The following is a 14,471-nucleotide window of genomic DNA, read 5'->3' as shown; positions in this document are numbered from 1 at the left end:
CTGCGGTCACTTTCTGTCAAATATAACAAAGCACGGCGTCTGGTTATGAACACCAACCGTTTCTCACCAACACCACATTTACATTATTTCTTGTGCTTCTTTTGTTTTTCATCAGCTTCACGGCAATCTTCCAAAATCTCTTCAAAAAACTCTTGTGTTTATTTCTGATTCAGCTCCATATAGCCTTCGATCTTCATATAATATCTGCATTCCGCCTATCCCTACTATTCGATCAGATCTCAATCCCCTCACTGCTTGTCAACAGGTCGGAAATTCACAGCCTTCTTTAGTACAGAGATGTCACTCGTTTGGGACTTTTAAAAGCATTCTTGAAGACCATTTAGTAAAGAATCAAATAGAGTCGGTTTTTTTTTCCTTTTCCTCTGAGGAGTTGATGTCCCTTGAGTGTTTCTTCATGGTGTATGGTTGTCTTATCTGCGCTTTGACTCCCAGGCCTCAGGTATTTTCTCTTTTTCATTTTATGTGTTATTTGGCTATTGTTCTCTTTTTTGGTTGTTGCTTATATCGTATTTTTTTTGTGTCTCCATTGTATTCCTGGCCATGGAGCCTTTCGTGGGGGAACAAGAATATTGTATTTCCATTTTGTATTTATTGGTGAATAAAACTCCGAGTAATAAATAATAATGGTAGTGATTACGAAAGATTGTCATCGTCGCTGAATTTTCCCTTACTCCATTTTCTTCCTGATTGTAATAACAAACCCTCAATTTTTCTAAAACAAGCAGCAACTTTAAAACTTAAACAAAAAAAATTATCCTGCGTAAATTCCACCTCTCAACCCTCAGCTCTTCACACTAGAGTTAGACTAGTGTTTCCCTGTAAGCATTATCGAATGTAAAAAATATAGGCAGTTGTTCATTGAAAGTGTTTTATTTACCAATCGTTGTTCAAAATAACTGAAAAAATGTGTCGTTTAAAGGAATTAAAACTAAATTGGGATGTCACTAAAAAATTTGGACTCATCTCTTGTGTCAGAATATTAATTCATACTACCAACTAATAAAAGCTCACCACAGGACCAAACCGCTTTAGTCCAACACAGCTACACACACTCCTTCTCCATCATAATCTATCTGACACCTCCCTCGGTAAACCATCCCACGAAGTTTCTGTTTCTCTTAAACCTTTCTTTACGGCATCCTCCTACCGCAACCACGGAAGACGTGCTTTCCATTTAGCCAAAGATGGTTAGCCGAAAAGGACAATCTTCGGCAATATGTCATCCTTCTTCCGCAGAGCGTACCCTAGCCATCTCAACCTTTCTCTTATTAAAGCCCTAAGAAGCAGGTTGAACCACACTTTTCGTACAGTCTACTGCTGGAAATACGGCCAGTCAGCCGAGTACCCAAAACAATCCTTAGGCAATTTCTCTGGAAAACATCTAGCAAATCTTCGTCTGTTTTTCGGAGCGCCACGGCTTCAGAACAATATTTGACAATTGTCATCACTGTAGCTTCCTGTATTCTAATTTTGGTTTGCAGACTCATCTTCCTATTCTTCCAAGTTTTTTCAACTGTGAAAAAAACACCCCGAGTCTTGGGTGTTCTACTTTTAACAGTTTTATTGCTCCCACTATCTTTACTAGTAATAATACCAAGGTAATTGAAGCTGTCCACTTTATCGATCTTTTCGTTATTCAACGTCATCTTTTCATCTTCAGAGCCTTAGCAACTTAGTCTTCTTAACATTAATTTTCAAACCTATTCTAGCACCCTTAACTTGCAAAACCTCTAAGAGTTCATTCATTTTGCTCCCACTTTCATCTAGGATGCTTAAATCATCGGCATAATTTAAGTCTAGTAAAATTATTTCTTCCCCATTTGATTCCATGTTCTCCGGCTGCCTTACCTGTGCTCCTTAAGACACAATCTATCAAATGATCCATAAAAAGGGGCGCAAAACACAACCCTGCTTAACTCCTGATTTGATACGAAATCAGCTGCTAACCTCATTTCCTATCTTAACAAGAGCAGTGTTATTCTCGTACATAGGACTAATAACTTTATTGTATTGGTTTGGTATACCATACAAGGATAAGACCTTTGCTAAAACGCTTTTATCAACAAAATCAAACGCTTGTTCATGCTCTACAAACTTGAAAACTAAAGGTGTTTGATACCTCAGGCACAGTCAACACATCCTCCATCCTTCCTAAAACAGCACTGTTCTTCTCTTAAAACTTTGTCTACAGCATCTCTCAGTCTAAAAACTATCGTATTACTAAGTAGTTTGCTACCTACAGAGACCAGACTAATGCCTCTATAATTACTACACACACTCTTAACACCTTCCTTATACATTGGTTTAATTAGGATTTTCCTAACATCACTTAAGTTTTTCTCCTTTTTCGAAATCATATTCAAAATCTTTAGTAATTTATTTCTAAACTCAGAGCCAACATATATAAGAAACTCGTTTACCGCACTATTAGCACCTGGGGCCTTATTATTTTTAATCTTTTCAGTACTGTTGCTAATTCTTCCTCACAAAACAAATCTTCCTTTACATCCAAGGTATCACAAACTTCTTCATTTTCCTCTATATCTTTTCCTGCAGCTCTATCCCAGTTTAGCACATTCTCACATTAATTCATGAAGCATTCAAATATGAAAAAAAACACAACATATAATAAATCCTCTTCATTTTAAACTACAATATTAGCCTTTACCTTAAAGCCACAAAAACTAAAAGCAAGAATTTATGGAAGAATACCTGTGGGTCCCATCGCTCTTTCTGGTTTCTGAAACAATCAATCTTCTACTTGGAGATATTAGTTGGAAGTCAAGATCTAGCTCACCCTGACCACCATCTATAACCTAAAACATATATCAATTGCAACATTAGTCACATTTGACAGATGACTAGAAGAGATATTTGGGTAGCTTTATAAGATTCAAGTCAAGTTATTCCAAGTCATCCAGTATGCAAGCAGAAATGATTTTCTCAGACAAAATTAAAGAACCACATTAAAACTCAAACGAGCAGAAACAAAGTCATATGATAATCAAGAATTAAAGTGATGAAATATTTCTAGCGGTTTTATAAAGGGGTGAGGATGAATCAACCAAATTTTCACTCTTAGATTAATAATTGAGAAGTACCCGAGTCATCAGGGCCTTTAGTCCTCAGTTTCATAGATTATGAGCAAGCATTTGATTCAGCTGTTAGGAATACTTTAGCAAAGGTCTTATTATACCAGATAAATGCATTAAAGTTATTAGTGCTATGTACGAAAATAACATTACTGCGTTTGAGGTACGAAATGAGGTAGTAGTTGGTTTCCTGTCAAAACAGGAGTTAAGCATTTTGATAGACTTTGTCCTAAAAAGCACAGCAAAGATAATGGGAAAACATGGTATCAATTGGGGAAGTAAAACTCTCCTATACTTAACTATGCTGATGATTTAAACATCCTAGATGAAAATGTTCACAAAATGAATGAATTTTTAAAGGTTTTGCAAGTTCAGAGTGCAAGAATAGGTTTAAAAATTAATGTTGAGAAGACTAAGTCGCTAAGGCTACGACTAAATGAAGGTGAAGAGGTGGTGTTGGGTAAGAAGAAAATTAATCAAGTGGACAGCTTCACTGGCTAGGTAGTATTATTAGAAAAGATGGTGTGTGGAGTGAAGAAGTTAAAAATAGAATAGCACAGGATGTTTTCTCATAGTTGAAATTTAGGGAGAATTTGGAAGAATACAGAAGGGTACTGTGCTCAGGCCAACATTGTTTAATATCTACATCAACGATACCCCACATGCAGTCAAAAATAAACTAAGCCTTTATGCCAATAATTCCGAAAACATTGACCAAGTAAATGCAGACACTATATTACTAGCTGATATTACTGTTTCTCTAAATACACAGAGTTGGTGCCTTGAGCTGAGTAAAAAAAAAAAATGCAGAGCTATTGAAAAGCGTATAATTTTGGAAAAAAAAACCTTAATCGTGTACAAGGTATAGAATCAAATAACACACAACCACAGCTTATTTCTAAACACCCACAAGAAGGCAAGAGGGCATTCATTGAAGCTGTTTTGGAAGAGCCGAGATACGTTCAGCCAAACACTTCTTCTCCATCAGAATTGTGTCCTACTTGAATTCACTGACTGATGAAACAGGAACAGTCCCTACCACCAATGCCTTCAAATCTGGGGCTGATCATGACTGGCAAATGCAACCATAGAAGACAGCAACCTGTATGCTTTCAAAATTACAGGAAAATCTATATAATGGCATGAATGAGCAGGGAATCTAGACAAAATTTATCGCTTTATGCATTATATAATTGGACCGTAGGGGATGAAACCGCAAGTAGAGGAGTAAAGAGGAAGCAGAATTTTTTAGACTCACCAGTTTTCTGGTAGGACACCCAAGTGCCCCTTTTTGATCATTTTGACATTTTTTCCAAAAGATTTTGTCAAAACTGGTGGTGAGCAGAATAAATGCATTTAAATAGGACAGGCTACAAGGGTAACTCTTTCTTAAGCTTACATATTGAAAAAAACAAACAAGTCTTCCAAGATTATAACCTAGTCTGATAATCTCAACTAGCTTGATCCCACCATTTAAGTCATATCAACATTAGGCCTCAAAGTGTGCAGTAAAGTTTGAGTTTCTTCATTATTTAGCTAGGTAGAAGGTGAACATGCCACTAAATTCATTCCTTTGATCTTTCTAAATATACTAATTTCTTCCTTCATAAATTTTACTTCGAGTCCTTAAAGGAATCCTTAAAATGGCGCTTTATCACTTACTACAAAATAGTTACCAGAAATTCTGGAAACTATCTAAGTAGCTCTAGAATCAGTCCAAGGAGGGCAACCAAATCCATTGAAGGCCTCAATGATATCCCCTGTCTATCCCATCTACATAAGCTTAGAATACCACCTCTAATATATCAGAGCAAACAAGGCATTGTGATAACAGCATACAAACTTATAAATGCTGAGGATACCATTTTTGGCCATTTGCAACCAGATAATTCAAAGAAACCTTGTGGTTACCCCCGAAAGCTTTTCTGAAAAAACATAAACACATTTTTGTGTTTTAAAAACGTAAACATTTTTTTCTCAAATTGAGCTGTCAGATTGTGGAACTCCCTTAGTGAAAAAACAGGGACCTTTAAAAGGTTGGATATATTCAAGTCATCACTGGACAGGGAGTGACTCAACTAACCATGGTGTACCTTTTTGGATACCACAGATTATTAAATATTGTCACTAAAGCTGGTGAATACTGCATATATCCTATTGCTAGCAAGTGTAATTGAAGGTAAAACCAATCACAACCTCCTTGATGGCCAAATATATATTCTACTCTATGCATTCAAACTATATTTTCCAATTCTGGTAGCATTGCTCTTATCATTTATTATCTTAAGGCAAAAATCAATTGACAAGAAGGAAGAAGTTGTCTAACCTAAAAGATGTGGTGAATGTTTATAGTATGCAGTACATTTGATAAAATTCTTGTTGAGGGGCTTTATGCTGTCTAGGAAACTAGTTTAATTAGGTGAATAAAACTTTCAGAAAAAGCTCTACAGCCCAAACTGGGCATTAGAAAGTCTTTTTTAACTTCATTATAATCATAATATGGGTTTTACTATTGATGTCCTTTATGGTTATAATATAAGGTTATGGTGTCATTCAGGATCTTGTATACAAAAATAAAGTTTTTCATAACAAAAAATGTTTTTGTTAATTACACTAGACATAGCAATTTCCTTCAAAATGAGCCCTTAGACACTTCTCTAAGTTGTTCTAGTGTCCAACTAGCTGCAGGGAAGTAAAGAATAGATGATTTCAATGCAGAATTCCATGGTTGCAGCCACTTTACTTGTTTTTCAAGGCAATGGATTTTCCTTTTGTTCAAGCATAGGGACTGTAAGTTTCCTTTACAGGGATTCCAGCCAAGCCTGTTACAATGTTTCGCTTTGTGTTTTGATCTGATATCCTTTTAATGGTTTCAGGTATTTTTTGTTACCATGGAATGTGTTTGTCTCTTACTAGGTTGCTGCTTCTACCTCTTACGCCATCAGACAGGACTGACTGTCATTTGATTAACTTTCATGAGATACAGAGCCATTCCTAAGGAGGAGGAGTGGGCAACCAGGTCAGCTGTCCCGGGCAATGCAGCTGAATATATTGCTTTTGCTTACTTGCTTTCTATTGTTTTTGTTCATTTACTTATTTTGCTTTTTGCTTATCTGCTTTATTCATAGGTAGTGGATCTCCACTAAATGATTATATTTGAACCTGAAGTCTGACGAGGGAATACATTACATGGTGTCAGAATGGACAGCACGTCCAGCCCCACAATTAACTGGTTGTCAAACAATCTCAAAACCTCATGAAAGCAGTTTTGCCAACATGTTGAACTGATGTTTACAGGACCTTTGTCTGGAAAAAGTGAAAGTACTGAGTGCTCATACATGTTGATGAGGGTTGAAAAAATAGGATGAAAAATATTCAAAACATTTCAAACTGCAGGAACAGAAAAGAATAGATTAGACGTATATCTAAAAAAAATAAGGGAGCTATTGAGCACATTTCAAATACCATCTTTTCTTGATTCAATTTTCACAAACGAAATCAGAAAGAAGGAGAGACAATTTAATCCTATGTGATAGAACTAACTGGCCCTAGAATCAATTTTGGAAACAGCTCAGATAAAATGGTGAGAGATAGATTAGTATTTGACATGTAGATTGACAGGATAAGAGAAAGACTGTTGAGTGAAGGTGGAACACTGACACTAATAAAAGCTATTGAAACAAGTTGATAAATTGAAATAGGACAAATGAAAAACGAACCAAGTACCATTTCTATAAAGCATGAAGTGGAAGTCATATGCAAACAAAAAGTGTTACAAAAGACAATGACATCAAACTGTTATTTCTATGGGATGCATACTCCCATGAACACAGATTCCCTGCAAAATGAAAAATGGAAAAGCAGGTCAGTCAGTGAAATTGAAGGCTTTTCCACTGAGAATGAAGAAAATAACCAGTACTTCATTGAATCTATTGACTATATAACTGATTCAGTGCAAAAGCCAATGATTATAGTTAAGCTACCTGAATACCACCAAGACATAAACTTTAAAATTGATATAAAAGCTGATGCAAACATTTTCCCAGAAAAAAATTTAGATCATTGAAATCAAAGCCTACTTTGCTTCCCAGTGAGGATATCCAAACAAGCTATAGCAGATGCAGCCTAAAGGAACTTGGAAATTCACAAATGGTCAGTCAGTATACAGACCAAAAATTACAGGTTCATACGTTTTTTGTTATGGAAACCAACAAAGACCCAATCCTTGGCAGACAAACAAGTGAACAGACGAACTTGATAAAATTTGTGCTCAGCCTATCATGTGATAAGACACATTATATGGGTTCAACCTGACCAAAGGTGCAACAGATCCTTGAGGATCACAAACCACTAGAAGCAATTTTGTCCAAATCTATAAACAGAGCACCGCCAAGATTGCCAAGAATGATGCTTGTACTCCAGCAGTATGAACTATCATTTAAATACCGCCCAAGCAAAGAGATTCCTATAGCAGATGCTTTATCACAGATGCATTTACCAGATCAAGGCCCAGAAATCCAGATCTAAGAAGTGACTATTCAAGCATTCTTTTGGAGAAATTCCTGTGAGCAGAAACAAACTAGAGAAAATCCGTGAGGAAATGCTGAGATATAGTGAGCTAAAAATACTATCAGATATCATTAAATCTGGCTGTTCTAATGATCCAGGGACAAGTAGCCTATCATCTATAATCCAACAATATTGGAGCTACAGGGATGAGCTGGTTACAAAAAATGGTATTATATTGAAAGGCGAACATATTGTAATGCCTAAGACACTACATGGAGATATACTGCAACAGCTTCATTCTTCACATGTGGTAATTGGGAAAAAAACAAAGAAAGAGCTTGTAGCTTAGTATCTTGGCCTAACATCAGACAAGATGTTATGCAAGTGTCTAGTGTCTAGATGTGAAATACATGATAAACATCAGAAGGATGAATCAGCTTGGAAGAGTTCCAAGTTTTCATGGAAACCTTAGAGAAAGCTCAAGTTAGACAGAACACTTAACTTAGACAACAGATTGCTCACAAAAAAAAACGCCAAAAAGGTGAGAGAATTGTGCCCAGGAGAAAAAGTGTGACGGAAATTTGATAAGAGTAGTAAATGGTGCAAAGGTGAAGAAGAAAAGAAGTTGAAGCAGCCAGAGTGCTTATAAATGTTACATATGGAAGATGGCAGCTCACTCCACAGAAATAGGTGCCGCCTATATTCCAGGTTAGAACCAATCATGGCCAAGTCAGCACTTACACCAATATATCCAGCAAAGGCCAGCTATTTTAACCAGTACCCAGAACAAAACACACACCCAAATGGAGCAAAAATAGACGGTAATGAGGTAATGCATGTTCCAGGTTGATCCAGTGCCAGAATGCATAATATGTAGCAATGAGGCAGAAATACCAAATAATAAGGAGGGAGAAAAAAGGGAAGTACTGAGTTAAAGAGGTGAGCTCCACCTTTGTCACTACAACAATGACAACCACTGCCAGCCAGTCTGCCCATGATCCAAAATATTTCTACATGCCAAGGAAGATGAAATATATTGTTTTTGCTTGCTTTCATTATATTGTTTTTGTTTATTTGCTTGTTTTGCTTAAGTGCTTTATTTATAGGTTGTGGGTCTCCAATAAATGATTATATTTAAACCTTAAGTCTGATGAGGGAATACATTAGAAATGATATCCCCTATCCATCCCATCTCCATTAGCTTAGAATACTGCCTCTAACATATCAGTGCAAACAAGGCATTGTGATAACAGCATGCAAGCTTCTAAATACTGAGGATACCATTATTGGCCATTTCCAACCAGACAATTAAAAGAGAACTTATGGGTACCCCTAAAAGCTTTTTGGAAGACAGACACCAGACTAGGGAATATTTTGCCTCAAATAGAGTTGTCAACTTGTAGAACTACCTTAGTGAAAAAACAGTGACCTTTACCAGCATGGATGCATTCAAGTCATCACTGGACAGGGAGTGGCTCAACAAACCATGGTGTATCTTTTTGGACACTACTGATAATTAACTACTGTCATTAAAGCTGGAGGATACTAGATTTGTCTACTGCTAGTAAGTGTAATTTAAGGTAAAACCAATCTTAATCCCATTGATGGCCAAATATAAACTCTACTCTATATATTCAAACCATATTCTCCAATTCTGGTGGCATTGCTCTTTTTCTTTATTATTTTACTAAAAGAACCAATTGGCAAAAAAAAATATTAGCCTAAAAGATGTGGTGAATGTTTATAGTAAAGAGTACATTTGATAGAATTCTAGTTGAGGGGCTTTATGCCACCTAGGAAAGTAGTTCAATTAGGTAATAAAAACTTTCAGGAAAGGCTCTACAGCCTAAGAGGCACTACATTATGATCATAATATAATTTTTACCTTTTACATCATTTATGGTTATAATCTAAGGTTCTGATGTCATTCAAGATCTTGTATACAAAAAAAGCAGCTTTTCATAACAAACTGATTTCATTTGAATTGCTAATTATTAAAGGCAGTAGATGTGGCAATTTCTTTGAAACAAGCTCTTAAACAGCTATCTAAGTTGTTCTAGTGCCCAATTAGCTGCAGGAAAAGAAAAAATTGTCCCATGCAGAATTTTATGGTTACAGTTACTTTGCTTGCTTTTTAAGCCAATGGATCTTGCTTGTTGTTCAGGCCAATGGGCAGTAAGTTTCCTTAATAGGGGATTTCAGCTGAGGTGGTTCCAATGGTTTACTTTGTATTTTGATCTGATATCATTTATAAGGGTTTCAGGTTATTTTTGTTACAATTGGGATGTGTTTGTCTCTTACTAGGTTGCAGCTTTAGCTGCAGCCATGCTGCACTTCTATCTCTTACCCCAGGACTGGATTGGCCAGGTGCAGGGCCCAATAGGACTTTTTTTTTGCAAGGCCTGATAGGTAGTTTTTCTTTTGCTGGGCCCTCTCTATGTTTTAAATTTAAAAGCAAAATTCAGATACAGTATAAAAGGAGTCCTTTAACAGTTTCATTGGGGTCTAAAAAGTACATTTGACCATATGAATGTGGTTCAAAATCACATTCAGGGGTCTGTGTTGGATTTATTGCTAAGCTGATTTTGTGATACATTTACCCACCTATTTTCAAGCTGAAAACCTTTTGACTATTGATGGTTTGATCTTTGCTTACATTAAATCAAGCTAAAGCAAAATCTGAGTTTTGTATTTGTGAAATTCTTTAGAAAGGAAGTGATGACCTGTGGCAGGCCAAGCCAATTTATTTGGAAATTGTTGAGGTGGCTATCCAAGTTGGCACCAGGCTCCAAATAAATTGAAATCTCATGCCAATCATTAGATTTATCCTTCTAAGTATATACTGAAAAAAATGAGAAAAAACATAAATTCTCCTAAGTTAAGACAAGTAGACTGGAGCCCCAAAAGGAAATACAGCCCACAGTAACCAAAAGTTTAAAAATATGTTAGAAGAAATTGTCAGTTGTAGCTGATTTGTGAATAGGCCTAATTATTATTTTGCTTAGTCTTATTAGTAAAATGTAATTTTGAAAACAAATTTGCAGGGATTTTTAAGGAGAGCCTGAAGCCCCTCAAAATTACATCACAGCAAACCAATATCATTTTAAGGGGTTTCTAGCTCTCTTTGACAATTCACCAAAATTTGTTTCCAAAATAACATTTTACTATCAAGACTGAGAAATATAATAATTTCCTAAAAGATAATTATTTTTGAAACGTTTTTTTAAAACTTTTAGTGTCTATAGGCTGCTGGAGCCCTTTGAGGGCACAAAAAGTTCTTTACACCAGAAGTGGTTATTGAATAATGAAAAGGTGGCAAACAGGCTCCACACCTAATATTTTGCTATACAGATAAAATTCTAGTTTGGCTACTTTTTGCTATCTTAGAATGAGGTTACGGAGCTGAAACTTTTAGGGATGGGTCTACAGACTAAAGTATGTCCTGGGAAGGGTCATGGTGATGTCCTAGGGGAGGGTCATAACCTTTGATGACCTTTAAAAATCTTTGTGTTGTAAAAGTAAAACCTTTCAAAATAGATCTTCAGCTTAAATAAAGTACAACAAAACTTTTAAGCTTCATAACTTGCTTAATCCCAATTTATAAGGTTTCAAAGATCTACAAATACATTTCTGAATTTAGAAAAAAAACATGGATATGGCTTAAAATCCTACTAAAATAACAGGAATTGCATTTTTGGAACTAAAACCAGAAAAAAAAAGAAACTAATAACTGAAAATCAAATGTAAAATGTTGTCTAGTCAAAATTTCAATAGGCATACACCTGCCAGACTAATGAAAGTGTTTTGAGCCTTTAACATTCATTAATCTTAATTTAAAAGGTTTAAAACAACTTGAAAATTTTGTCTTAAATTTGAGAAAAGAATCCAAATACAACTTGAAATCTCAACCAAATTGGTAAAATTCTAGTTAATTGACTTCTTGCTTTCTCAGAAAGGGTTTAGGTTAGGAAAATGAAACTTTCAGGGATAAATCTACAAACTAAAGTATGTCCCAGGAAGGTATTTTGAAGCAACTACCTCCACTCCTTCTCCCTCTAGAGGGCTCTGACCTTTGATGACCTTTAAAAATATGTGTGTTATAAAAGTGAAACCCTGCAAAATAGATCTTCTGCTTAATTGAAGTACAACAAAATTGTTTTCAGCTTCATAACTTTGCTCAGTTCCAATTTATAAGGTTTTAAAGATATACAAATACATTTCATAAATTTTGAAAAAAAAACATTGATATGGCTCAAAATTTTACTCAAACAACAGGAATTACATTTTCAGAACTAAAGGCAGAGAAAAAGTAAGTAGTAACTGAAAATTAAGGTAAAATGTTGTTTTGTCAAAATTTCAATAGGGCATACTCCTTCCCAGGGCATACTTTAGCCTGTAGACCTATCCCTGAAAGTTTCATTATCCTAACCTAAACCCTTTCTGAGATAGCAAGAAGTCAATTAACTAGATTTTTACAGAATTTTTAGACATATCAATGTTTTGTTTTTTTAATTTAGGAAATGTATTTAAATATCTTTAAAACTTTATAAAATGGAATTGAGCAAAGTTATGAAGCTGAAAACAATTTTGTTGTACTTCAATTGTGCAGAAGATCTATTTTGCAAGGTTTCACTTTTATGACCCACATATTTTTAAAGGTCATCAAAGGTCAGGGCCCTCTAGAGGGAGAAGGAGTGGAGGTAGTTGCTACAAAACACCTTCCTGGGACATACTTTAGTCTGTAGATTCATCCCTGAAAGTTTCATTTTCCTAACCTAAACCCTTTCTAAGATAGCAAGAAGTCAATTAACTAGAATTTTACCAAAAATTCTACTCAAATAACAGGAATTGCATTTTCAGAACTAAAGGCAGAGAAAAAGCAACTAGTAACTGAAATTAAGGTAAAATGTTGTTTTGTCAAAATTTCAATACTGTAATTCAAAAATTTGCCTACTGTCATGTAGGCAAATTTCAGAGCCCTCTAGAGGGAGAAGGAGTAGAGGTGGGTACTTTAAAATACCTTCCTGGGACACTTTAAACAACTTATGAGCCAGGACACTCTATGACACTTACTTTAAAATACCTTCCCAGGACATACTTTAGCCTGTAGACCCATCCCTCAGAGTTTCATTTTCCTAATCTAAACCCTGTCCAAGATAGCAAGAAGTCAATTAATTAGAATTTTACCCAAATTATTTATAGTTAGGTCAAAAAGTGCTTAAATTTGAATTATGTTAGAAGCGATTATTATATTTGTAAAAAACATAAAAAAGGCATCATGTGGCATGTTCAATTTATTGGTAAGTCAATTATATGAAGTGCAAAATATTGACCAGATTTTCAAAGGTCATCAAAGGCCAGGGCCCTCTAGAAGGAGAAGAAGAGATAGTCAAGATAGTGAAAAGAAGCTTATCACAGATTTTATCAAATTTTTACACCATAATGCACTGTCTTAGTAGCCTAGGCTATTTGCTAAGCCTTCACCTGATAGTCAATATCCAATGTTTGCCCTGAGTGTACTTCAATGTAAAAGCATTCTTTAGCTCCTGGTTGAACGCTTATAGTCAACTCTCTTTCCTTTTCCTGTCCAATCACAAAACTAAAGCTAAGAATAAGTAAAAGAGAGATCATTCTTCCGCTGTTTAAATTGAATATCTTCATGCTGCATTTTCTAAAGTGGTTTACCAAGCTGCGTTTTCAAACAAAACTGGCTCTGAAACGGATCGAATGTTCGCAGTGCAACAAGAACTCTCGTAAAGCGGGTTTTATAACCAGATCATGGGGCTGGAATCCTCTCTGCTTAAAACGCTTTATGCTGGGCTTAAAGGAAGGGTTTCAAACATTACATGATATGAACTATTGAATTAAGAAGCATAAATGTATCCGTTTGTATATAACACTTCAGACATTCATTATTTTTTTCTTCTTTCCATAGAAATAGTCCAAATTTAATGACACTTCGTGCTGTTGTATTTCAAGAGTCTTTTAAAGAGATGCATTTACTATTATATAGTGAAACATAAACTTTACGGGTAGTCACTGAAAAAGTCTTATTTAAAGATTGTAAGTCAAGTTCATTTTTGCCCACGTACAAGCAAAAAAAGCGAAGTATAAAAATGAATAGAAGAGAAGAAATATGAAAATCACAAAAGAATTCTACATCTAAGCGCCACAAGTAGAAAGCATATAATCATTTAAAACAACCGTGTATAACACACAATGGCAAAACTAAAGCAAATGATTTAGGCTTCTCTTAAAAACATAACGCGCTTGAAAGCTAAAAATAAAAGATAAAACTATTAAAAATAATTTTATCTAAATTTATTAATAATTTCTATAGTTAATAATTTTATTAATTTTATCAAAAAAAGCTAACAACAAAAGAGCTGAAGGATCAGAAACTGAAAATTTGCTAAAGATCACTATTCTTAATATGAAACGAAAAATTTTACAGAAACTTTAGACAGTACCTTAACCATGTTTGATCCTTAATTGTTCCGTATCCCCCTTAGGGAAAGAAATATAGCACGTGTGAGAGAGCCATTGTGGAATAAAGTTTAGCGGGAGCACGCTTGCTAAAACTATGCTAGAGCGCAGCAAGACTAGTATAGCTGACGTGGAAACCAGCTACAGTGCAGTTCAATAACAGGGTTGGAGTATTTTGCTTTTCTTAGCCATAAACAAGGCCAAGATGTTTCAGCGAAGCTATATGCTTTTGCTAAACCAACCACAACAACAGATAAAGAAGCAGTAGCTCTTTCATGGGAATTATAACCAAGGACGTATTGTCCCTTTATCATGTGTTGTAAAAGTACCGTAAGATAAAAACTCGGTATGTAAAATTGGTAA

General features: G+C 35.2%; 1 protein-coding gene across 1 annotated transcript in view; it reads right to left on the bottom strand.

Moving 5' to 3' along the window:
* LOC136029377 (transmembrane emp24 domain-containing protein 1-like) overlaps positions 1 to 13,316 on the bottom strand; it is a 31,571-nt gene extending 18,255 nt beyond the window's left edge. Inside the window, exons 1-2 of the mRNA XM_065707699.1 lie at positions 13,107 to 13,316; positions 2,734 to 2,837 (exon numbers count right to left, since the gene is read on the bottom strand). Coding sequence (XP_065563771.1) covers positions 2,734 to 2,837; positions 13,107 to 13,283 — 281 coding nt within the window. The 5' untranslated portion in view covers positions 13,284 to 13,316. The remainder of the gene's footprint in view (positions 1 to 2,733; positions 2,838 to 13,106) is intronic.
* Between the last annotated feature and the right edge of the window lie 1,155 nt (positions 13,317 to 14,471).

Source organism: Artemia franciscana, chromosome 1 (assembly GCF_032884065.1).
Source record: "Artemia franciscana chromosome 1, ASM3288406v1, whole genome shotgun sequence".
NCBI lineage: Eukaryota > Metazoa > Arthropoda > Branchiopoda > Anostraca > Artemiidae > Artemia > Artemia franciscana.
Note: the sequence above shows the minus strand (reverse complement) of the source record. Positions and strands in the feature narration are given on the sequence as shown.